At 41.5% G+C, this 23,177-nt stretch overlaps 1 protein-coding gene and 2 long non-coding RNA genes across 6 annotated transcripts in view; 1 reads left to right on the forward strand and 2 right to left on the reverse strand.

The window, feature by feature from the left end:
- The window catches only part of LOC145716189 (uncharacterized), a 111,260-nt gene that overhangs the window by 30,315 nt on the left and 57,768 nt on the right, over positions 1–23,177 (forward strand). For all 4 annotated transcript variants that reach the window (XR_014138687.1, XR_014138690.1, XR_014138688.1 and 1 more), the window contains one exon: positions 1,810–1,955. This is a non-coding gene — a long non-coding RNA (uncharacterized LOC145716189). The remainder of the gene's footprint in view (positions 1–1,809; positions 1,956–23,177) is intronic.
- Positions 1–23,177, reverse strand: part of PARVA (parvin alpha) — a 155,449-nt gene that overhangs the window by 14,990 nt on the left and 117,282 nt on the right. Inside the window, exons 5-8 of the mRNA XM_081798596.1 lie at positions 13,028–13,168; positions 6,664–6,779; positions 3,125–3,183; positions 847–866 (exon numbers count right to left, since the gene is read on the reverse strand). Coding sequence (XP_081654722.1) covers positions 847–866; positions 3,125–3,183; positions 6,664–6,779; positions 13,028–13,168 — 336 coding nt within the window. The remainder of the gene's footprint in view (positions 1–846; positions 867–3,124; positions 3,184–6,663; positions 6,780–13,027; positions 13,169–23,177) is intronic.
- LOC145716190 (uncharacterized) lies at positions 16,534–23,170 on the reverse strand. The gene is made up of 2 exons (XR_014138691.1): positions 22,961–23,170; positions 16,534–22,736 (listed from the first exon to the last, which is right to left on the reverse strand). It is a non-coding gene; the product is annotated as an uncharacterized LOC145716190 (long non-coding RNA).

The following is a 23,177-nucleotide window of genomic DNA, read 5'->3' on the forward strand; positions in this document are numbered from 1 at the left end:
TCACTTCAACCCTTGCGCCTCAGTTTCTTCTTCTGTCAAATGCCATCTGTAAACAAAACCTCCCCCAGGAGTGTCATGAGGATGAAAGACAAGAATGTATGTGCATGCGTTCTGTAAACTTTGAAGCGTCTGCTGATCTGAGTTCATTAGCATATTTCAAACATTATCCATAGTAAATATGGGATCGTTGAAAGTAGCAAAGCTGTCCCCCCTGCCCCCTGTTTTCCTTGCTGTAGCCCCCAGGCTCTTTGAACTCAGAGGTGAAATAGTGGATAGGATCGGAGGCAGGGAATGAGAAGAATGTCCAGGAGGGACGTGGGCCTGGGAAGCTTGGTGGTCCTGGGGCCTGCCTTTTCCTGCTCTTGCACCGATGAGTAAATCTGGGACTGCCAGAGGGGTGACTGAGGTCTCGAACATTCACAGACTGTATAAACAAACGCAAAGTTCTGGGAAACTGGAGCAGTATGACGTGTGATGAGGAAAGAGGGATAAGAGGGCTTCTAGAAGGGCCAGACTGAGGGGGAGAGTGGACTGTCCCGAGTGTGTACGTCCACCTCTTTACTTCCACAACACACTTAGAGCACGACTGTCCCGCCGATGTCCAGGGCCCATCCCGAGCCCAGCAATGCCAGTGGTCTGGTTACTGATGAGAGGACTGTGCCGCTGTGGCTCGTTTTCCTCTTCCCACCAGTAAGCCAACCCTCCCTACTAAGCCACCCTGTCACCAGGCTGGTGCACACACACATGCAGGAAGCAGGCCGAGTGCCTGTTCTTCCCAGCTGCTGCAGAATTAACTAGACCCCTGTGGCAGCCACCAGCACCAGAGGATAATCTTATGCAACTCACCATGCCTTCCGGAGAGAGCCCTGCAGGAAAAGGAGAAAGAAAACAGTATGAGTCTTCTCTCTCTGTCCTTCACTGAAGAGCCCACAAAGCTGCTTTCCTTGGCATTTTATTCTGCACTAAGTCTCCAATTGTCTGTCACCTCTACCCCATGACCACCTGTTTCTTCCCTCTGCTCTACAGATATGCTGGTGTTCGCACAAAGCCTGGTATAAATGATACTTACAGGACTATTTCTTGCTCTACGTAAAATCCCACTGTTGCTTACAGTTGAGAAGGAATATCGGACTTGGGGTTGCAACATTCCCAACCATTGCACCGTCTGGGCTGCTGTGGGCATCTGCCTAGGGACATCGGCGTTGTCTTTCTCCTGTTTATTCTGTGATTCCCGCCAAACTGCACCTGCCGTTGACTCAAAATCGGTTTCTCAAAGAGGGCAGGAATTGCAACCATACTCATACCGGTGAAGCAGCAAAGTACTAACAGCACAAGCATTAGAACAGACTACTTAGGTTTAAATCCCACAGAGCCACTTGCTTGCTGTGTGATCTTGGGCAAGCTACAGAACCTCTCTGGGCTCCAGGTCTCTTATCTCTAAAACAAGGATGATAACGTAACTACCTCAGTAGGATGTTGTGAGCATTACATGATTTAATACGTAGAAAGATTTTAGTGTAATTCCTAGTATATAGTAAGTGCTCAATACATTTTTTCCCTATATGTTTTTGGTTCTTATCATATTGGTTTATTGCAACTGTACATCTATCACCTACTAAATGATAACTTGGGGGTAGTGTACTGGAAAGAATAATGAACTTGGAGTTAACTGTTGGAGAGCCCAAGGACAGCTGCTTTTCCACCTTTGGGATGGGGTCTTAGGAGGTGTAGGCATTGCTTTGTGTATTTATTATGAGTACCAATAGATATAAAAGTGCTTCATAAACTGTTATGTGTTGCCATTGTTAGGAGTCGACCTCCACCTTCATGTCTGTGTGGCAAGATGGCAGAGGGAGACCACAGGAAGCATGACAGGCAGCTGACTCATTACTCTGCAAACCTAAACTTCCATGTCCCCTGGTTCAGGAGTTTCTCACAGGCCACGTTCCTCTCAGGTATGTCTTTCTCTTCTCCAGAATGTGAAACAACAGGCGTGGACAAGCCCAGCAAAGGGTGGGGGTGTGGGGCAGGGCTGAGCCAGGGGGCATGAGTGACATGTCACAGGACCCAGGCCAGGGAAATAGTGTGCCTTGTGGATCAGGTGCCCTCTTGACTTCCAAGACTAGCCCCCAGAGTGACATGGAGGCTGCCTGACAGGCTCTCTGCGGGCCATAAGCTGGGCATCTTGGGAAGGGCCACTGCCCATCTTTGCCCTACCCTGGTCCTGTTGAAGCCACAAGCACATTGTGGTTCAGACAGGCCACACCGGGGACCTCCCTCAGCCACCACTGGGGAAGCTAGCTGCCTAGAGATTGGGCAAGACTTGGAAGGCATGGGTCAGCTGTGAATCCTCACCACCACTCTGGTTACGCAAATGCTCCCCACTTCAGATACAGAAACCAAGGTCTGAACAAGTGGCAGAGCCTGGATTTGAACTCAAGTCAGGCTGGCTTAGAGGTCTCCGCTCTTTCCACTTCGCTGTTGTTCAAGATAACATAGAAGAAAGTTGGGGCAGCAGGGGATGCTGAAAATGTCCTTTGCCTGTGGCCGGGGCTCAGGCCTGCCCGATGATCTCAAGACCCTTGCCCCCAGCGTCCTGCTTTTTCTACCTCAGAACAAACTTCATTTCCCCACGGCAAACCTCTTACATATTCTGAGATTCCAACTGCTTAACGGAAATGAAAAAAACACAAAACACCAACCCACCACTCTGAGGTAGAAAAGGGCTTTCTGGGTCATGGCATGTGACCAAATACATCAGATTCAGAAAAGGAAGAAAAACGTCCTTTTGAAGGTTCACACTTTAAATTCAACCCCATGTTTATGGCATGACGATTTCATGCTGGTTGGCTTTTTTGGGCACACTTTTTCCTGGAGTGCCACAAAATTAGAATTTTTCAATCACGGCTAATTCTCTCTCCCCACGTCCCCACCCAAGTTTGTATCTTAAGCATTGAGAGGCATGTTTTGAATGCATGGAAAAGGCTAAACTATAATCATTGGCTGAAGTCTAATCCCTCTTGCAATCCCAATAAATGAAAACTAAATATCAGCAAATGGATGAATTTCGGAGAAACATCTGTGTTCCATTAGAGAATCGCTGGCAACAATGGTGTTGACATACTCTGTGTTACCAGTTATTTCCTCTTGGATTTGCCGAGACTGGAGGATTCCTTCTCGTTTCTGAAACAGGGGTGGGGAGGCGGGCGGGGAGGAGGAGAGAAAAATATTCTTTAGAAAAATACAAAAAACTGATTAGCATTCCTGATATTGAGAAAGTTACTGGTGTTTAAGAAATGAAACCCAGAGAAGAGATCGCGCCAGAAGCAAAACGAGGCCCCTGATTTCCTGGGACCGGACCATACCATTCATGCTTAAGGGCAATTAGTGTTTATTCCAAGCAAGTTGGCTGTTTCTTGGACGGTGAAATCTTTTCTTTCTTTATTGGAAGACATTTTTGCTGGAAGCAAACTGCCTCCTGGAGTAATCCACAGTAAACCGAATGGAAATGAAGGCCAGGGTGTGTCTGCCCTCCAGCTGGGGCCACAGAGGGTAGGGAAGAAACACATTTAGCGGTGGGGCTGGGGGAGAGGACAGAAGCCAACTGGGAGAATTTAAACAGAGGGAGAGTTTTCGGTTTTGTTTTTGTTTTTAAGGGATAAATAGGGGAGCTTTTCTGTGAGCTGTGCGGTCCTGAGGTAACTGGCTTATTCTCTGAGAAAAGAGCACTAAGCACTCTGGAGGCCCTCACGCCTACCCACCCACTCATCCACTCATCCGTCGGTCTGTCCATCCATCATCTGTCCACCTCCTCCCATCAATTTATCTTCTTTCTTTATTTCATGAGTCACTATCTTCTCTGTACAAGAACTTATGTTGGACTGAGAGCAAACACTGTGGAACGTCTGACCTAACTTCTGACCTTGAGTAAAATGGGGTAGATGAAACAGGTAGGTGAGAAAGATTTCCAAGAAACAGTCCGGGTTTATGCCTGATGGCGCCGCTCGATTATTACAGCAGGATTCCGTGTTCACTCTCAGAAGTGTCATGTGTCATCAATTATGCGGTCACCCCAGGCAGACAGGACGTGCTGAATGTGGGACAGAAGCAGGCATTTCGTGGGGATGGCTGGGGACCCCTTCCAAGGGGAGGGTGTCCTTGAGCTAGAACTTGGCAGGACACAGAGGATTTGGCTGGACACAGAGGAGAGGATATTCCAACAGAAGGGATGGCCCCAGTGAAAAGGCAGGTCAGGAGAGCACAAACATGTCCGGGAGGATGTTTGGAGGGCTGGTGGCTGCCCTTAGTCGGTGGAGAGTCAACTGCGTGCCGGTCTGGAGTTTAAACCTCATTGTGTGGGGATGGGAGCCAGTAAAGGAGTGCTGGGGCTCAGGAAGACCTTCTGATAGGTGTGGGGAGGGAGATCCATTTCATCAGGTCTCTATAGTCCATTCCCAGACACCTAAACGACAGTAGTTTGGGGATGGCAAGCGGTTGTCAGGGCAAGTTCATCTACAAAGGCGGAGAAGAGTGTCCAGAAGGAGCCTCCAAGCCTTAGCATTTCAGCTGAGACCTGCCTTCTTGCCCTTCTGCCCAAACTTCCAGAACCTTCTCTTCTAGTCCCAGTAGCCACAGAAACGAGAGTCCTTGCAAAATGCTTTTATGGAAGGAAAGGTAGAGCTGGATAAAGGCCAAGAATATATCTGCACTAGATTAGGAAGAACAGATTATCAAAGTAAAAAAGAAAAATGATATCATTTAAAAGGGATCCAGTAAGGATAAATCAAGACTTTTTCCCAGTTCAGCTTCAACATGTGTATAATTTTCACATGGGGCTAATGGAATTTGTGTCCTTGTCTTGTGAGGTTCTTCACAGACATAAAAACTCATCTTCAACTTCTTGCAGAATTCATTGCTTTTGTATAGAATAGAAAGGAAATCTGGGTTAAATAACCCCTCACGCAGCATCCAGATTCCACCTTGATCTATTATTTGTTGCTTCAAGAACTCTCTCTGTGGTTTAGTCAGTGTCTTCTGACTAATTCTGAGTCCTGCTTCTGTTCCTGTTTAAGTTGACAAAGGAAGACACCCCATAAAACCTGACACGCATAGGTGCCGTTCTGTGTTACCTTGTCCTCTTTTTACCCTCATGCTAACAAAATGGTCCGCAGAGAAATGAAACCGACAACAGCTTTCTAATGACCTGTAACTGAGCTCAAAATAAGGCGTGAAACGTGGGCTTGCAGTTTCATGCCACTGTTTCAAGAGGATTCTACCCCCTAATCTTGAATCAGAGTCTTAAAAAATATAATGAAATGAATTTATACGTTATTGACTGGTGAAAACAACACAGTAGGGATGGTTTGGATTCACTGGTAAGATGCTTGTACCAGGAGGATCTGGGCTGGTCACATATCCACGACAGACACAAAATGCTTGCCACAGTTGCGTGCTCAATACATGAGACCAGTTCATTCCTTTTAGCTGCACTTAGCCTCTGAACCACACACATTCTCACCTCCTCTGACCCTCTCTTCACCCTCTCTCTCTGCTCCTTAGGTGTAGTCTTGTCTCCTGGCAGGCAGGGCCAAGATGACCATTCCTATTATCCCCTTGATGTTTAGCAAGTTAAGTTCTCAGAAGGTATGGAAGAAATCCTTTATTACCAGGGCATGGCCGAGCAGCTGATCGAGGAGCACCCTCACAACCTCCTCCCCTTCACTAACATCTGATCCCTGAAAGCTCAGCTTTTGTCCTGGAGACTTGGCCTGGTGGGGTCAGGCAAAGCCTACCAGCCCTCAGGACTCTTCCTCACCAAGGGGTGGTAGAGCCGCCATATTGTTCTCTTCTCCAGAACCCTGGCTAACCAGAGAGCTACTTATTAGGGGAGTTCTCCCTTGCAGCATGTTTACTTGAAAAGAACAGAAACAAGCAAACAGAATGCTGACCTTTCCTAAATGGGCATAAAGTTGGAAAATGAAATTGAATTTGAGTATGTAATGGGGTTAGGAGCAGAGTGAGAGAGTCACAGCGAAAGAGCACACCCTCATTGTGGAAATTATACAGCCATATGTGAATGGAAATTCCATCCAACAATCTGGAAAAGATGACCTGAGATCCCAGCCATGCTTCTGTGGGCAGGTGAAAAGCAGCAGTGCCCTGAATACAGGCATGGCCAGTCAGGGGCTCGCTCTCAAACACACACACACCCATGCACACAGCCCTTCACATGCATGGGTGTCTGTCTCTTCCCAATATCTGTGCCTCATTTGTTTAACCAAAAAATGACTCTCCGTGGCTTGCAGGGTTTACACACACGGATACACCTTTTCTCCTGATCCTACTGCACACACTTCACAGACCTACACACCTCACACCCTCGAATATACAGGACACAGACACCCTCCTGACGACAACATGTAAACCCCAGGCATATGCCCCACACAAGGCTAGCCCATACTCAAGTATCCTTTGCACAATAACTGATTGCTGCCCACATGCATCAGGCAGTGCACTCACATGCCTTCCAACATAGAGCATATCAAGGATACTCAGCATTCATTCCACTATCCTTGTAATAAGCTCCCCAGGCTGCCTTAGCTCCTTTACGAACTCAGCCTTTATCCCTCTCTAAGGGCGCAGATGTTTGTCGTGCTGTCTCACCTGGACCACAACCACTTGGATGGAGACATGATCTGGGAGTCGGATTGGTGCCCGGAAATACTGGGACAGAGCAACCAGCAGATGCAAGATGGCTACCAGGCTCTTGGCATGAACAGCTGAAATAAAAGATGATTTAAAAATTAGAGAATCTTCTTCCAGATCCTAGGCAAATATAAGCAGATATTCAAAATGTAGCAGTACCAACACCCAATGCACCTTCTATCCCCCACACCCCCACATCCCCCCACTAAGGATCTCACAGGCCTCCCTGTTAGGCCCCCTCATTCTTGGCCAAGTCCCACGGAGCTGCTTCTTGGATCATGTTATTGTTGGATTTCCAATATAGTGCCTCTCCACTCTAATCCAAGTTTCCAGTAGGGCCCCTGACAACTGCTGAATTTTGAGATCAGATCAGCCTTCTGCCACCCCCATGTTTTTGTTCATTCTATTCTAATAACCATGAGCATGTCTGCTCTGCATCCTCTTTTCCTTCCCACTTGACTGTGAACTTTTTGGGTTATCACCACTCCTTGTGTCCCAAGGCTCTACCCAAAGCACGTCCTCAGTAAATGAACACTGAGTCAGGAACACTGGATCCTTTCCTTTGTTCAGGGCTTACAGTCCCTTGAGGAAGTCATGACATATCTAAAGGGCTTTGTTGCTCTTTTGAGTACTGTGTATGGTCAGCGTAGGCAGTGCCCCTTGGGGAATAGCAGGGAGAGGATGTTTATGACCCAACTAGCTTCTACAGCTACTGAGCAGCATGCTAGATGTTAAACCACTCGTACTAAAGAATGGTGAGCAACCACTGAGTTCTAGTCTTTGCAGCAGCTGAGAGGAGAAAAATGCTGTGACCTAATGGGTACACATGGGGTCAGGCAGACTGGAGCTTCAGTTCTCAGTTGATAAGCTCTGTATTGGTTTCCTGCCCACATGACCTTGGGGAGGCCATTGAAGGCCTCTGAGCCTCAATGTGCTCATCTTCACAAATGGGGATAACAGTCCTGTGCAGAAATACAAGCTGTAAGAATTTCTAGAGATAAGGAAAGCAAAGCTTCCAGCACATAGCAGGTACCTAGGAATGGTTGATTTTTTTTTTTTTTTATTATAACTTAGGAGAAAATAGCTGGCACCTAGGCAATTCAGTCATATCAACACTCTCCTCTTTCTTTCTCCTAAAAGGAAAGATTCACCAGATACTTTACCTGCCTTCACAGTCCTATCAGCCTCATGGGCTCCTCCTTACAGAGGGGCACTTAAGGAAAGAACAAAACATGCTCATTTTGTGTACTTAGCACAAACTGGGCCCGTTATTAGGGTGTCGCTCTGTCTGCCCTGGGATTGATGAATCTGCTTCAGCAGAAGCTTTAAGAAATCACCAAGAAAAGGAAATGACTCAGATATTCCTTGGGAACTCATTAGAGTTACTTGTTATCATTGCTATTTTGAAGGTTTTCCACTGAGCAGCAGCCCCACACCAACATACAGTAGATGATCTGCTCCTAACTCAGCCTTCCAGAAGACATTTTTTAGTTCTGGGCTTTTGGGCATCGTCCAAAGTTTCACCCACAGTGACAGCCTCAAAAAAGGCTCCTGGCATGGGAGTGACCTACTGCCAAGGTGTGCTCGCTGCTGGGCAGAGGCATCACTGGGTTTGCCCGTCTGATCAGAACTGTCACACTATCAGTCCGGGCACCAAGGGCTGTAAGGACATTGGCTAACTCTCTCCCTTTTAATGACAAAACATGATGCTAGAGAAGGTGTGGTCGAAAAGGTGGTTCTTACACACCGGTGACCTGTACTTCATCTTGACTGTCTCACTAAGCAACACGGAGCTATTTTATATGCACCATACAGATGCCAGTCTCTTCTGATGAGGGTTCTGTCCTCCTGGGAGTTTTTTCAAAAGAAGTAAATTACAGTTTCTCTCTCCCTCTTTCTCCCTCCCCGCCACACACTACATGTGCAAAGATGTTAATTATTATGTGATATATCATCATTAAAAAAATCTGGAAAACACCATGTCTAATAACCAGAGGATCGTTTAGACCAGTGGTTTTCAAAAGAAAAATTTTATTATGCAGAGAAACCCTTTGTTTAAAAGCCATTAGGCAAAACAGAGAAGAAAAAAAGTACAAGTGCTCTGGTCCCCAAGTCCTAACTGCAGCCCACCCACAGCTGCCTCTCTCTCCAGTGATGTCTGAGTTCCTCCTAGCAAATCATTAGGTTGGGCCAAGCATGGTTTAATGGTTTAATAATCACTGCTTTAATAAATTATGGTATACCCACATAACGGAATAGTTTCCATGCACTGAAGATCACTGTTGAAACAATGTAACTATACATGTTAATAATGTAATGTTAAACAGAAACAATAGAAACAATGTAAATATATACACTTAATGGATATACAGATATAATACATACATGTATACATATACACACATATATGCACACACATACAGACACGTGCTTATGGCCAAGACTTGGAAAGGAACATTAAAAAAAAACGAAAACATGGTAGTTTCCTATTTCAAAATTTTCTTTAGGTTAAAGACACGTCATCCTCTCCCATTAAGACAAATCCTAACAACCTTTGCATATCTGGGTACCCTCCTCATTGTCACCTCTGAGCATGTCTCCTGGTTTTCTCCCTGATGCTATACAGAATCTAGAACCACTGTGATCTTGCACTCGAGTCAAGATGGCAATGTGCAGATCTAGAGTAGGGCCAAGGCTGTACTGTATAAATTGGGCACTTAGCCACTGTGCCGAGAGCTGAAAAACAATTTCAGAGGAGCTGCTGAGTTAGAAACAGTCCTCCAAATAGGAGTTGTTGTGGAAATATAAATTGGTGTCATTTTTGGGGGAGGCAATTTGACAATATGTATTATGACCTTAGAAATGTACATATACTTTGGCCTAAAATACCATTCCTAGGTATTTAGCCTGAAGAAGTAATTGTGGCTATGAGCGGAGAGAACTCATCAGGCTATATTGATAAGAGTGGGAAAAAAAAAAACCAATCTCAAAAATCCACCATTAATTAAATAGTTATGATATACCCATACAATGTCCTGTTACATAATGTTAAAAGTGACAGAGTATTTAATGATCTCTCAAGATATATATCTTCTAAACATACACAGACTGATTTCATCTTTGTAAAAATAAAATATATTTACATAAGTATGTATACACACATTTATCTATTTCTTACACACATACACACGCACAACTTGATGGAGCACACCACCAGGTGACAGTTCCCGTCTTTGGGTGGGCAGCTTAAAGGAACAGCATGTGCAGGCTTAGTGCAGAGGCTCCACGACCAGACTCTCTGCCTCTCATTCCTGGCCCCATCACTTACCACCCGTGTGACCTTGGATGACGATACTCCTTTAGCAAATATTACTGTGCTTAGTAATTGCCAGTCACTCTTCTAGATTTTGGGGATTTGGTAGTGAAGAGACAAAAATCCCTGACCTCATGAAGCTTACATAAATTGTTTCTTAACCTCGCTCTGCCTCTATTTTTCCATCTATAAAATGGGCATAATAGAATTTTTTTTTTTAAGATTTTTTATTTTATTCATTTGAGAGAGAGAGAGAGAGAGAGACAGCACAGAGGGGATAGGGTCAGAGGGAGAAGTAGACTCCCCGCTGAGCAGGGAGCCCGATGCGGGACCCGATCCCAGGACTCCGGGATCATGACCTGAGCCAAAGGCAGTCGCTCAACCAACTGAGCCACCCAGGTGCCCAGGCATAATAGAATTCTTACCTTAGATGAGTGTGGATTATAAGGATCAAAAGATGTAAATTGCTTAGAATAGTACAAAGCATACAGAAAGCACTATAAATGTTAGATCTTCATATTTAAATTTCTTTTATCTTTATAAAATTTAGTAATGAAAATTGTTGTGAATAGAACAGAAAGAAAAGGAAGATTTCCCTAAAGCACTAGATGAAGAGCCTTGTTAACTCATAGCTGTCCCTGACACCTTTATCCTGACTGGAAAGATGAAAAAATGTCAAACAGCCAGATAGGAGAACAGGAGGGACGGAACTTCTCCCTAGGAGTTAGGCCCACCACATTCCTTATGGAAGAAGCTACTGCTGCTTGTAAACAGGCATCACAGGGAGCTAGCCACTGAGATAATTATCCCTCTGACCTAGTAATTCATCTCAGTTTTGGAAATCTATCTGACAGGAATAATTTAAGAGAAGCAAAAAGAGACACAACCTAAGACATTCGACTTGGCCCTATCGGATAGGAGCCATAGGCGAGCAAATGTCCTAATAGGATCAACGTCCACATAGGGTTTAAATTTATTATGGGATTATCTCCCCCATGAAATAGAAGCAAAAGTAAGTACAAAGACCACTTGGGAATATAGGAAATATCTAATATTAAGAGAAAGTAAAACACCAGAGTGTATGTGACTTCATCAAGTAAAAATAGGCATGGATATGGACAGTAGTGGGCGAAAAATGGAAACAGCTAGATGAGAGTGATAATACAGGGGATTATTTTCACATTTCCCTATAAGAAATGAAGGTAAATGCAAACCAAACAAATCATTAAAAACCACTGAAGACAATGGTCCTGAAGTGGCTTTAAAAAGTTCCATTCTTCTGGGGCACCTGGGTGCCTCAATCAGTTTTAGTGTCCGATTCTTGGTTTCAGCTGAGGTCATGATCTCAGGGTTGTGAGATTGAGCCCCGGATTGGGCTCTGAGCTCAGCACTGAGTCTGCTGGAGATTCTCTCCCTCTGCCTCTCCCCCCACTCTGCATGCGCTTGCACTCTCTCTCAAATAAATAAATAAAAATCTTTTTTTTATTTGTTAGAGTGAGTGAGAGAATATGAGTGAGGGGGGAGGGACAGAGGGAGAAGCAGACTCCCCACTAAGCAAGGAGCCTGATGTGGGGCTCGATCCCAGGACCCTGGGATCATGACCTGAGCCAAAGGCAGATACTTAACTGACTAAGCCACCCAGGTGCCCATAAGTAAATCTTAAAAAAAAAAAAAAAAAGCCCCATTCTTCTATCTCAGTCTTTCCCAAACTGGATTCCCTGGTAAGTTAAAAGGTGTTTTGTTTTGTTTGGAGGGGTACATGGAGATGGTCCATATTCAGGGAGCAGGAAGTAGGATGAAATGAAACTAAGAAGGGGTCTTCATCAGAAGACTTTCTCATGACTGTTGTGGATTTCCAAAATGTAGATGCAGCTCCTACACATGTGATCAGGTGCTCTCCCCTCCCCTCCCCCCAACACTATTAGCTTTCCCAGACCCTGGGGCAGCGTCCAGGGCCCAGGGCTTGGCCTCTCCTCCACCTGCTCTTGGGTGTTTCTGTCAGGCAGCAGACACCCCGTTCCAAGCACTGTGTGCTGTGCACGCAAAGATGTAATCATGCTGCAGGAGGTACCTGGTGTCTTGCCTCCAATGTCAGATGCTAGAAACTCGCTTAAGAGGTTGTGTCTGGCAGCTACTGGGTCTCTAAGTTGAGGGGTAAAGATTTCCTTTTCTTTCCCAAGTTGGAAAGGCGTGTTTTGTTTTGTTTTTTTGGTTTTGGTGGGGAGGGAAGGTGTCCACTGTAAGTTGTATAAACTGGATACAGTAAGGTCTAGTACTTAACCCCGTAATGCTTAACAGCAGAGAACACAATCTAGATCATTCTATTAATCTGAATTCTTCTTTTCATCTATTACAAAGAAGAAAATAACTTTAGACTCCCTCTGAGAAATCCGTTGTTGCTGCTGGATTCACCCGATTTGCTGATTTAACACGGATTCTGTCAGGGACTCATCGTGTCCACAGTAGACGGGCGGGCCCTTACGGCAGCAAAAGAATGGACAGTTTACACTTTCCCAGACCCTGGAGCCACACTCGCTGTGCAACCTGAATTTGAAAATCCCATTCCAGGGCCTGCAATCTCAGCCAGATCTTTGCTCCTTCTGGAAGATATGGGACTGAGAGGAAGGGCATGGGCTTAAGAACAGAGCCAAGTCCTTGTACCCTTGCTCCTCAGCTGCCTGAACGTAGGGATCCCCACATCCTGAAGCCTCTCTGAGCTGGAGACACAGCTTTCTCAAAAGGTTGTGCTGGGGCTCAGGAGGAGCTCATGATTGAGCTCCTCCTCCTCCCCATCTCCCATGAGCTTGCTACAATCAGCCTTTCACGGAAGGGCACACCGGACTTTGTTCTTTTCCCAGCAGCGCAGAGAAGTTCTCTAAGGAAGGGCATGTCTCGCTCAATGATAAATGGGTTTGCACCCCCCACCGTGGGCCTGCCAGCTTCCTGGATGGCTTCTTGGGGAAACCCTAGGGAGGGGACGACAGCCCCATCCTTCTTTGTAAAACTCACAGTCCACGTTCCACTTGATGCTCCTGGGAGGAAGTTTCAGGGTTTCATTGATCTTCTCCAGGACAGTCTGCAGCTTTTGCTTCTGAGCAATCTCTGACTGGGTGACTTCAGCAACGTTCAGCTTCTCACTCTCAAGCTTCTCTGGGGTGACAAGGGGGAAAGAGAGCCACTGTTACCTCCACAGACAACCCCAACTCACACGCTTACTTGCTCATTCATTCCCTCACACGTACTCCTGCACTCACACATTCGCTCAGTCCACAAGGGTATACTGAGCACCTGCTATGTGAGGGACACTGCCCTCCCCTCATCTGACGGTGGTACTGGTGACACCAGGATTGTGAGAGCTTGTGACTGTGTCTTGAATGATAAGCTCCCAGGAGCACAGAAGTGGGGCATGTAACCCAGCCTGCCATAACTGAACCCTTTTCCACCATTCTGGATTTTTCCTTCTTTTCAACTCTGCCTTCTCCAAGCATACTCTGGGCCCCGACTAGAAAGCCTTGTGTGCCTCCCCTGGGTCTTTTGCACACTTCTGTCTTGTGTATGTATGCATGTGTCATGCTGAATCACATTTATCGGTTCTAAGGACCTCCCTTCCTCTTAAACCCACCTGGACTGTAACTTATTTGATGTGTCCTGTTTCATGAATTCTAGGGCATACTTCCACCCTGCCCCCCCACACTTTAACATCCCTGAAATCAGTGTCTTCAAATTGATGACATTCTATAGTTGTGGTCAGCCAGGTGGAAGATAGGCGTTCTCACTGTTTCCTCGTGGGTGTAGTGTGGCCACTTCTATGTCTCAGTCAGCCTAGAAGAACACTTTCCAAAAGTAGGAAATAAAAATTCTAAGGAAAATGAAAGCTTTGGGTAATAGTAATTTAAATGATTTTTCTTTTTTTGAGTGGTACTTGTAAAATGGTATGTTTTAAAATCAGTTGTTCTTGCATGCAGTGGCATAACCCCATAATACTTATAGGCAAAACACAGTCTAATCACTTAATTGGTCTAAATTTTTATCTGTTAGAACAACTTTTGGATTTCTGAATGGGAAGTATCATCTGCTGTTGGATTCACCTAATCTACTCTCCACAACTCATTCAGGATTGATAGAACTGACACTCTGAAATAGGTTAAAATGTCTTTTTCCTTCATTTTTAAGGACTACCCTGCAAAAGAATTAAACTTTATGTCAATGATCCCCTCGTTGCTTATATTATTTCTTTTATTTTTCAGTAGTTGTAGCTTATCCGGTCAAATATGTATTGGGTAATTCTTTGAAGAAATTCTGCAGGTTCTGTGGATTTAAGGATTCTTTTCTGCACTTGGATAGAATGAGCTCAAGCTCTTCTCATCTGTGAAGGCCCGAGTGTTCTCCTTCTCTCCTCTTTAGTTGCTTACGGCCATCATTCTTTATTTCTAAATGTCAGGGATTTAATAAGCCTATATTTAATTGTCTTCCTCTTGATTGTTCGAACGTGAAGAGACCATGTGTGCTTTTTCCATTTTAAGGCTGTGAATTCTTGTCTTGGATCCTCTCCTACTGAAGAAATGACAAGCTGCTTGTATCTTATGTCGCAATCACAGTTTTGGTAGTTTGGTAGAGGCTGCCCAAAGTGCTAGGGTAAGGAAACTTCTGAAACCTTCTCTTGGCTAAGAGAAAAAGATCACCAGGTTAGGACAGTGATGAGTGTCTTGGGAGAATGCTTGGGGTGGGGGTGAGGGGACGAGTGGCAGCGTCAGAACCACTCTCCAGCCGGCTCTGTTGTGGTGTATCATTGCCTGTGATTTTTCATATTTATAACCTTCTGCTGGCATTGGACTTCTTAGGTCTCTGAGTCTGTTTTCTAGCTCACTAACTTTTTTTTGCATTGTTGTCCATTCTGTTCTCATTTTTTTAAAAATAGGATTTTAGACATTACCTACTAGAACACTTAATTTTTTCTGTTTTTGCCAATATTTTTTAATTGTCACAATACTAACATTATAATGCTTTCTTCTTAAAATTAAAAACGTTCTGAATTTTAGCATCTGGCATTATTCAGGAGGAGACTTTTTATGGTTTGCTTATTTCTTTTGCATTACTAATTTTGGAGGAAATGTAATTCTGCTTTACTTTTTTTCTACTTTAGTTATGCTTTGGGTTTATTTTTTTGCTTTTTATTGGATATTTTACTTTAGGCACTGATGTTGGTATAACGTAGATTTGAGTAGATAGAATATCTGAAGTAACCTTTATTAATAGTTTTAGGTGTATCTTTTCATGTTCACACACACAGAGAGTTCTCTCTCTCATTCTCCTTTAATGAAAGTGAGATTACCATGTATATATTTTTCTGCTACCTTTTTTTCCATTCAAACATATATCATGAGTATCTTTGTCAATATATATGGATATAATTCATTTTTGGGGTACCTTTTGACCACCTTTACCCACTCTGTCCACCCCCCAACCCCTTACCTCTGGTGACCACCACTCTCTTCTCTGTATCTATGAGCTTTTTTTTTTTTAAATAAAGATTCAACATATAAGTAAGATCATATGGTATTTCACTTAGCATAGTGCCCTCAAAGTCCATCTACATTGTTGTAAATGGCAAGATTTTATTCTTTCTTTATGACCAAATAATACTCCATATAAATATACACCATATCTTCTTTATCTATTCATCCATTGATAGACATTTAAGTCGTTTTCATATCTTGGCTATTGTAAATAATGCTACAGTGAACATAGGGATGCACATATCTTTCAAGTTAGCATTTTCATTTTCTTCTTTAGACAAATAACCAGAAGTAGAATCAGTGGATCATATGGTATATTCATTTTTAATTTTTTAAAGAACCCCCATATTGTTTTCCACAATGGCTGCACCAATTTACATTCTTAGCAACAGTGCATGAAGGCTCCCTTTTCTCCACATCCTTGCCAATATATTTTTTTTTTAAATGTTTTATTTATTTATTCATGAGAGTCAGAGAACGAGAAAGAGAGAGGCAGAGGCAGAGGGAGAAGCAGGCTCCCCGCCAAGCAGGGAGCCCGATGCGGGACTCAATCCCAGGACCCTGGGATCATGACCTGAGCCGAAGGCAGACGCTTAACCATCTGAGCCACCCAGGCGCCCCGCCAATATTTCTTATTTCTTGTCATTCTGACACTAGCCATTCTGACTGGTGTTAGGTAATATCTTATTGTGGTTTTGGTTTGCCTTTCTCCGATGATTGTTGTGCACCTTTTCATGTGCCTGTTAGCCATCTGAGTGTCTTCTCGGGAAAAGTATCTATTCAGATCTTCTGTGCATTTTTAAATTAGATGTATTTGCTCCCCCCCCCCTTTTTTTTTTTTTTTTTGCTATTCAGTTCCGTGAGTGCTTTATATATTTGGATATTAAATCCTGGCAAATATTTCCCCCCATTTGGTAGGTTGCCTTTTCATTTTATGGATGGTTTCCTTTGCTGTGCAGAAGCTTTTTATTTTGATGTAGTCCCACTTATTTTTGTTTATGTTACCTTTGCTTTTTGTATCAAATCCAAAAAAATCATCCCTGAGGCCAGTGTCAAGGAGATTAATGCCTATGCTTTCTCGTAGGAGTTTTATGGTTTCAGGTCTTATATTCAAGTCTAAAGACCCATTTTGAGTTAGTGTTTGTGTATGTTGTAAGATAGAGGTCCATTTTCATTCTTTTGCATATGGCTGTCCACTTTTCCCAATGCCACTTATTGAAGAAACTGTATATTCTTGGCTCCTTTGTCATGAATTAATTGGCCATATATGTGTGGCTTTATTTCCAGGCTCTCTATTCTGTTCCATTAACAGGGTCTGTTTTTATGCCAATACCATACTATTTTGACTACTGGAGTTTGTAATACAGTTTGAAGTCAGGGAGCATGGTGCCTCCAGCTTATTCTCTGTCAAGATTGTTTTGGCTTTTCAAGGTCTTGTGTGGTTCCATACAAATTTTAGGATCCTTTGTTCTATTTTCTTTTTTTTTTTCTGGACAATGTGTCTTTATTTTTATCTATCTATTTTCATTTGTATATAATTGACACAAAATGTTACAATAGTTTCAGGTGTACAAAATAGTGATTCAACAAGTTTATTTACTATGCTATGTTCACTACAAATGTAGCTACCGTTTGTCTTGATACATCTCCATTACAACATTGATTATATTCCTTATGCTGTGTCTTTTATTCCCATTTCTTATTTCATAACTGGAAGCCAATTTCTCCCACTTCCCTAATTCTGTGAAAACTGCCATTGGAATCTCAATAGGGGTTGCACTGAATCTGTAGATTGCTTTGGGTAGTATGGACATTTTAACAAATATTAATTATTCTAATCCATGAACATAGAATATCTTACCATTTGTGATCTTCAATTTCTTTCAGCAATGTCTTATAGTTTTAAGTGTAAAGGTCTTTCGCCTCCTTGGTTAAGTTTATTCCTTGGTATCTTATTCTTTTTGATGTGGTTGTACGTGGGATTGTTTTCTTAATTTCTTTCTAAGGGTGGGCATCCTTGTCTTGTTCCTTATCTTAGAGAAAAAGCTTCCAGCTCCTCACCATTGGGTATGTGGGCTTGTCATATAGAATCTTTAGTATGTAGAGATATGTTCTCTCTGTACCCACTCTGTTGAGCATTTTTATCGTGAATGGATGTGGAATTTTGTCAAATGCTTTTCTACATCTATTGAGATGATCATATAATTTTTATCCTTCATTTTACTAATGTGGCATATCACACTGATTGATTTGTGGATGTGAAACCATTCTTGCATCCTTGGAATAAATCCCACTTGATCATGGTGTATGATTCTTTTAATGTATTGTTGAATTCACTTTGTTAATATTTTGTTAAGGACATTTGTACCTATGTTCATTAGGGATATTGCTGCAATTTTCTTATGGTGTCCTTGTCTGGTTTTAGCATTGGAGTAACACTGGTTTTGTAAAATGAGTCTGGAAGTGTTCCTGCCTCTTCTATTTTTGGGGAAGAGTTTGAGAAGGATTGGTATTAATTTTTTTTTAAATGTTTGATAGAATTCACCAGTGAAGCCATCTGGTCCTGGGCTTTTGTTTGTTGGGGACTTTCTGGTTACTGATTCAGTCTCCTTACTAACAATCATTTGGTCAGATTTTCTATTTCTTCATGATTTAGTCTTGGTAGGTTGCATATTTCCAGGAATTTATCAGTTTCTTCTAGGTTGTACAATTGTTGGTGTATAATTATTCATAGTAGTCTCTTATGATCCTTTGTATTTCTGTAGTACCAATTATAATGTCTCCTCTTTCTTTTCTGATTTTGAGTTCTCTCTCTGTGAGTCTAGCTAAAGGTCTGTCAATTCTGTTTATCTCTTTAAAAAATCCAGCTCTTAGTTTCATTGATCTTTTCTATTATCTTTTCAGTTTCTAAACATATCTCTATATGATACATGTGTCACCCAAACGTATGAGTATCTTTTTATGCCAGTACATATTGATATAACTCATTTAAAAATTTGCATAATATATTATGGGACTTATAACTTATTCGACCATTCCTCTGTAGATATATAGCCAGGTTATAAGCCACCTTTTTCTTATTTGTATTAAAGTTTCAGTAAACGTGTGTGCGTGCATGTGTGTGTTACCAGCTGATTATTGCTAGTAAAAAGAAAAGCTGCTGCCTTACAGATTTTCTTCTTAAATAGAATCATCTTACCAAATCTCCTTATTAGTTCTATTATTGTTTATTTGCGTCTCTGGGTATGGAAATAAGATAAAACATAGTTATCTCTATTTTGTAAGCTTATATCATTTATTTCAATTTTGTGACATTTTAAAATAAAAGATTTGAGGACCTCTTCTATTTCTATCCCCTACTTTATTTTTAAAATACTCAACCCCCAAAATTTAACAGATCCACTCAAATATCCCTATAGTTAAATAGTAATTGCACTCATTGTTGCTAAGGATTTAAAGATAATTTCTTTCTCAAGATTCCTGGTTTTTCTCTTTTGCTCTTTATTAGGCTAATTTCAGCTAGCTACATGAAAATTTTCTATTGCTGAAATTTTATTCTTCCATGAAATTGTTTCTTTCATGTTTCTATAGTTCTGTAAATTGTTCATCATTAGTTTAACTTGTTATAAAGTAATAGGTATGATTTTGAAATAGGATGCTATTTAGAAAATTTCCTCAGGATTATTTTGTGAATCTTTCACTTGTTTTTGAATTTAGCATCCCAATGTGCTTTTGGAGAGATTATTTTTAGAAAACAATGAAATAGTATTCAAAAAGTTCTGAAGTATCAAGACAGAATAAACTCAATTACTCTGAATGGTAGAAAAAATGGGATGTTCTAGCAAACACAGTTACTATATATATTATACTATATTAATGTAACCATCCTTCGGAGAATTAGAGTACATAAAATACTCTTTCCAGTATGAGTGATTCCTGAGTTATTACATTTTTGTTTTCCAAATATACAGAGAGGCTTTGTTAGAATTTTTTTTTTTTTTTGTATCATGGCCAGAGAATTTGGTCTGTATAACAATTTGTTGAGACACACTTTATGGACATAGTCAAATCTGTAAGTGTTCCATATGCAGTTGAAAATAGGGGCGCCTGGGTGGCTCAGTCATCAAGCATCTGCCTTCGGCTCAGGTCATGATCCCAGCGTCCTGGGATCAAGCCCTGCATCGGGCTCCCTGCTCAGTGGGAAGCCTGCTTCTCCCTCTCCCACTCCTCCTGCTTGTGTTCCCTCTCTCGCTGTCTCTCTCTCTGTCGAATAAATAAATAAAATCTTAAAAAAAAAAGAAAAGAATGCTCTAGTTTTGGTATTGGTGGTTAATTGTATTCTCCAAATCTTCTCTATCCTTTTGAACCTTTTTCTTAATGTGTTTATTAAAAGATATATGTTAAAAATCTAACACTGTGATGACAATTTATCATGTCCTTGTAATTCTGATTGTCATTTTTATATAGTGATGCACAAAAAAATACATTTAGGTTTAAAATGTCTGTATTTTCCTAGTAGCTTTAGTCTCCTCAATATGTAGACTTTCTATAGTAATGCTTTTTGCTTTAAAGTCTGTTTTGTCAGATATTAAAATAGTTACCCCAGCTTTCTTTTAATTAGCATTACTCTAGTGTATGTAATTATTTCCATTCTTTAAACCACTCTAATGTGGGGTTTGAACTCACCACCCTGAGATCAAGAGTCAAATGCTTAACTGACTGAGCTATGCAGGTACCCCTAATTATTTCCATTCTTTTTTTTTTTTTTAAAGATTTTATTTATTTATTTGAGAGAGAGAGACAGAGAGATACAGCATGAGAGGGGAGAGGGTCGGAGGGAGAAGCAGGCTCTCTGCTGAGCAGGGAGCCTGATGTGGGACTCGATCCCAGGACCCCGGGACCATGATCTGAGCCGAAGGCAGTCGTTTAACCAACTGAGCCACCCAGGAGCCCCATTATTTCCATTCTTTAAAGCATTCTTTGTCCTCATAAATTAAGATTCTCTCTTGTAAATAGCATATAGCAAGATGTTGTGCTATCTAGTCTGACAATTTTTATCTTTTAAGTGGATAAAGTCAATTTATATTGAGTGGGTTCATCAATATACCTGGATTCACTTCTACCAACTTATTTTCAACTTTGTATTTGCTTTTCTGGTTTTTTATCCACCCTTCCATCCTTGCTTTCTTTTGGTTTAAGGTTTCTCTTTTCTCTCATTTTATTTTTTCTCATGGCTAGTGGGGAGGTTATACACTCTGTTTTATTATTTTAGTGGCCACCGTAAAAGATTTATCATGTGCATTTAACTTAAGAGAAATGATCCAGGCTTTCTCAGTCTGACTTATTGCACTTAGCCTGTTACTAAATAATACAGGGCCTGAGCATACTTTGACTCTAATCATACTCTTCCTGACTTAAATGCTATAATTGTCTGGTATTCTATCTTATTTTTTTAAATAAACAAATTAGACATTATTTTGATTGTTTTATATTCATTTAATTATTGCTTCAATCTACCCACAATGGTGATCTTTTTAATTGTAGATACAGGCTTTTATTTCATTTTATTAAAAAAATATTTTTTAAAGATTTTATTTATTTATTTGACAGAGAGAGACACAGCGAGAGAGGGAACACAAGCAGGGGGAGTGGGAGAGGGAGAAGCAGGCTTCCCGCAGAGCAGGGAGCCCGATGCGGGGCTTGATCCCAGGACCCTGGGACCATGACCTGAGCCGAAGGCAGACGCTTAACGACTGAGCCACCTAGGTGCCCCTAAAAATTTTTTTTTGAGTATAGTTCACATGTTACACTAGTTTCAGGTGTACAACATAGTGACTCAACATCTCTGTATGTTATGCTATGCTCACCACAAGTGTAGCTACCATCTGTCACCATACGGTGCTATTACAATATCACTGACTATATTTCCTATACCGTATATTTTATTCCCATGATTTATTCATTCCATAATTGGAAACCTGTATCTCCCATTCCCCTTTGTCCATTTTGCCTATCCTCTACACCTTCCTTCGGCAACCATGAGTTTGTTTTCTGTATTTATAGGAATGATTCTGCTTTTTGTTTATTCATTTGTTATGTTTTTTTTTTTACATTCCACATAAGTGAAATCAAAGGTTTTTGGCTTTCTCATCCTGACTTATTGCACTTAACCTAATACCGTCTAGGCCCATCCATGCTATCACAGATGGCAAGATCTCATTCTTTTGCACGGCTAATATTCCAATGTATATATATACACAGACACACACAACTTCTTTATCCATTCATCTATCAATGGGCACTTGGGTTCCATATCTTGACTATTATAAATAATGTTGCAATAAACACTGGGCTGCATAGATCTTCAAATTAGTGTTTTTGTTTTCTTTGGATAAATACATAATAGTGGAATTATTGGATGGTAGGGTATTCCTATTTTTAATTCTTTTTAATTTAATTTTATTATGTTAGTCACCATACATTACAAATTAGTTTTTGATGTAGTGTTCCATGATTCATTGTTTGCGTATAACACCCAGTGCTCCATTCGATATGTGCCCTCCTTAATACCCATCACTGGGCTAACCCATCCCCCTACCCCCTCCTATTTTTAATTTTTTTGAAGAAACTCCATACTGTTTTTCACAGTGGCTGCACCAATTTATATTCCCACCAACAGTGCACAAGGGTTCCCTTTCCCTTTCCCAACACCAACAGTTGTTATTTCTTGTCTTTTTGATTTTAGCCATTCTAACTGGTGTAAGGTGCTATCTCATTGTGGTTTTGATTTACATTTTCCTGATGGTTACTGATGTTGAACATTTTATCATATGTCTGTAGGCCATCTATATGTCATTTTTTGAAAAATGTTTTATTCAGGTCCTCTGCCCATTTTTAATTGGATTATTTGATTTTTTTGGTGTTGACTTGTATAAGTTCTTTATATAGCTTGTATATTAACCCCTTATCAGATATATCATTTTCAAATACTTTCTCCCATTCAGTATGTTGCCTTTTTGGGCTTTTGATCTTTTTTTTTTTCTTTTCTCACGCTTTTTATTTTGATGTAGTTCCCCCAGTTTTCTTTTATTTCCCATATCTTAGGACACATATCTAGAAAAATGTCCTATGGCCAATGTCAAAGAAATTACTGCTTATGTCCTCTTCTAAGATTTTTATGGTTTTGGGTCTTACATTTAGACCTTTAATCCATTTCTTTTTTTTTTTTTTTTTAAAGATTTTATTTATTTATTTGAGACAGAGAGAATGAGAGAGAGAGAGCACATGAGAGGGGGGAGGGTCAGAGGGAGAAGCAGGCTCCCTGCCGAGCAGGGAGCCCGATGCGGGACTCGATCCAGGGACTCCAGGGTCATGACCTGAGCCGAAGGCAGTCGCTTAACCAACTGAGCCACCCAGGCGCCCAGACCTTTAATCCATTTTAAGTTTATTTTTGTGTATGGTATAAGAAAGTGGTCCAGCTTCATTCTTTTGCATGTTGCTGTCCAGTTTCCCCAACACCATTTGTTGATGAGACTATCTTTTCCCTGTTGTATATTCTTGCCTCCTTTGTCATACACTAATTGACTATATAGGCATGGTTTTATTTCGGAGCTCTTTATTCTTTTTTTTTTTTAATTTTTATC

The sequence above is a fragment of the Leptonychotes weddellii genome, chromosome 11 (assembly GCF_054177405.1).
Source record: "Leptonychotes weddellii isolate Sample4059 chromosome 11, ASM5417740v2, whole genome shotgun sequence".
Taxonomy (NCBI): Eukaryota; Metazoa; Chordata; class Mammalia; order Carnivora; family Phocidae; genus Leptonychotes; species Leptonychotes weddellii.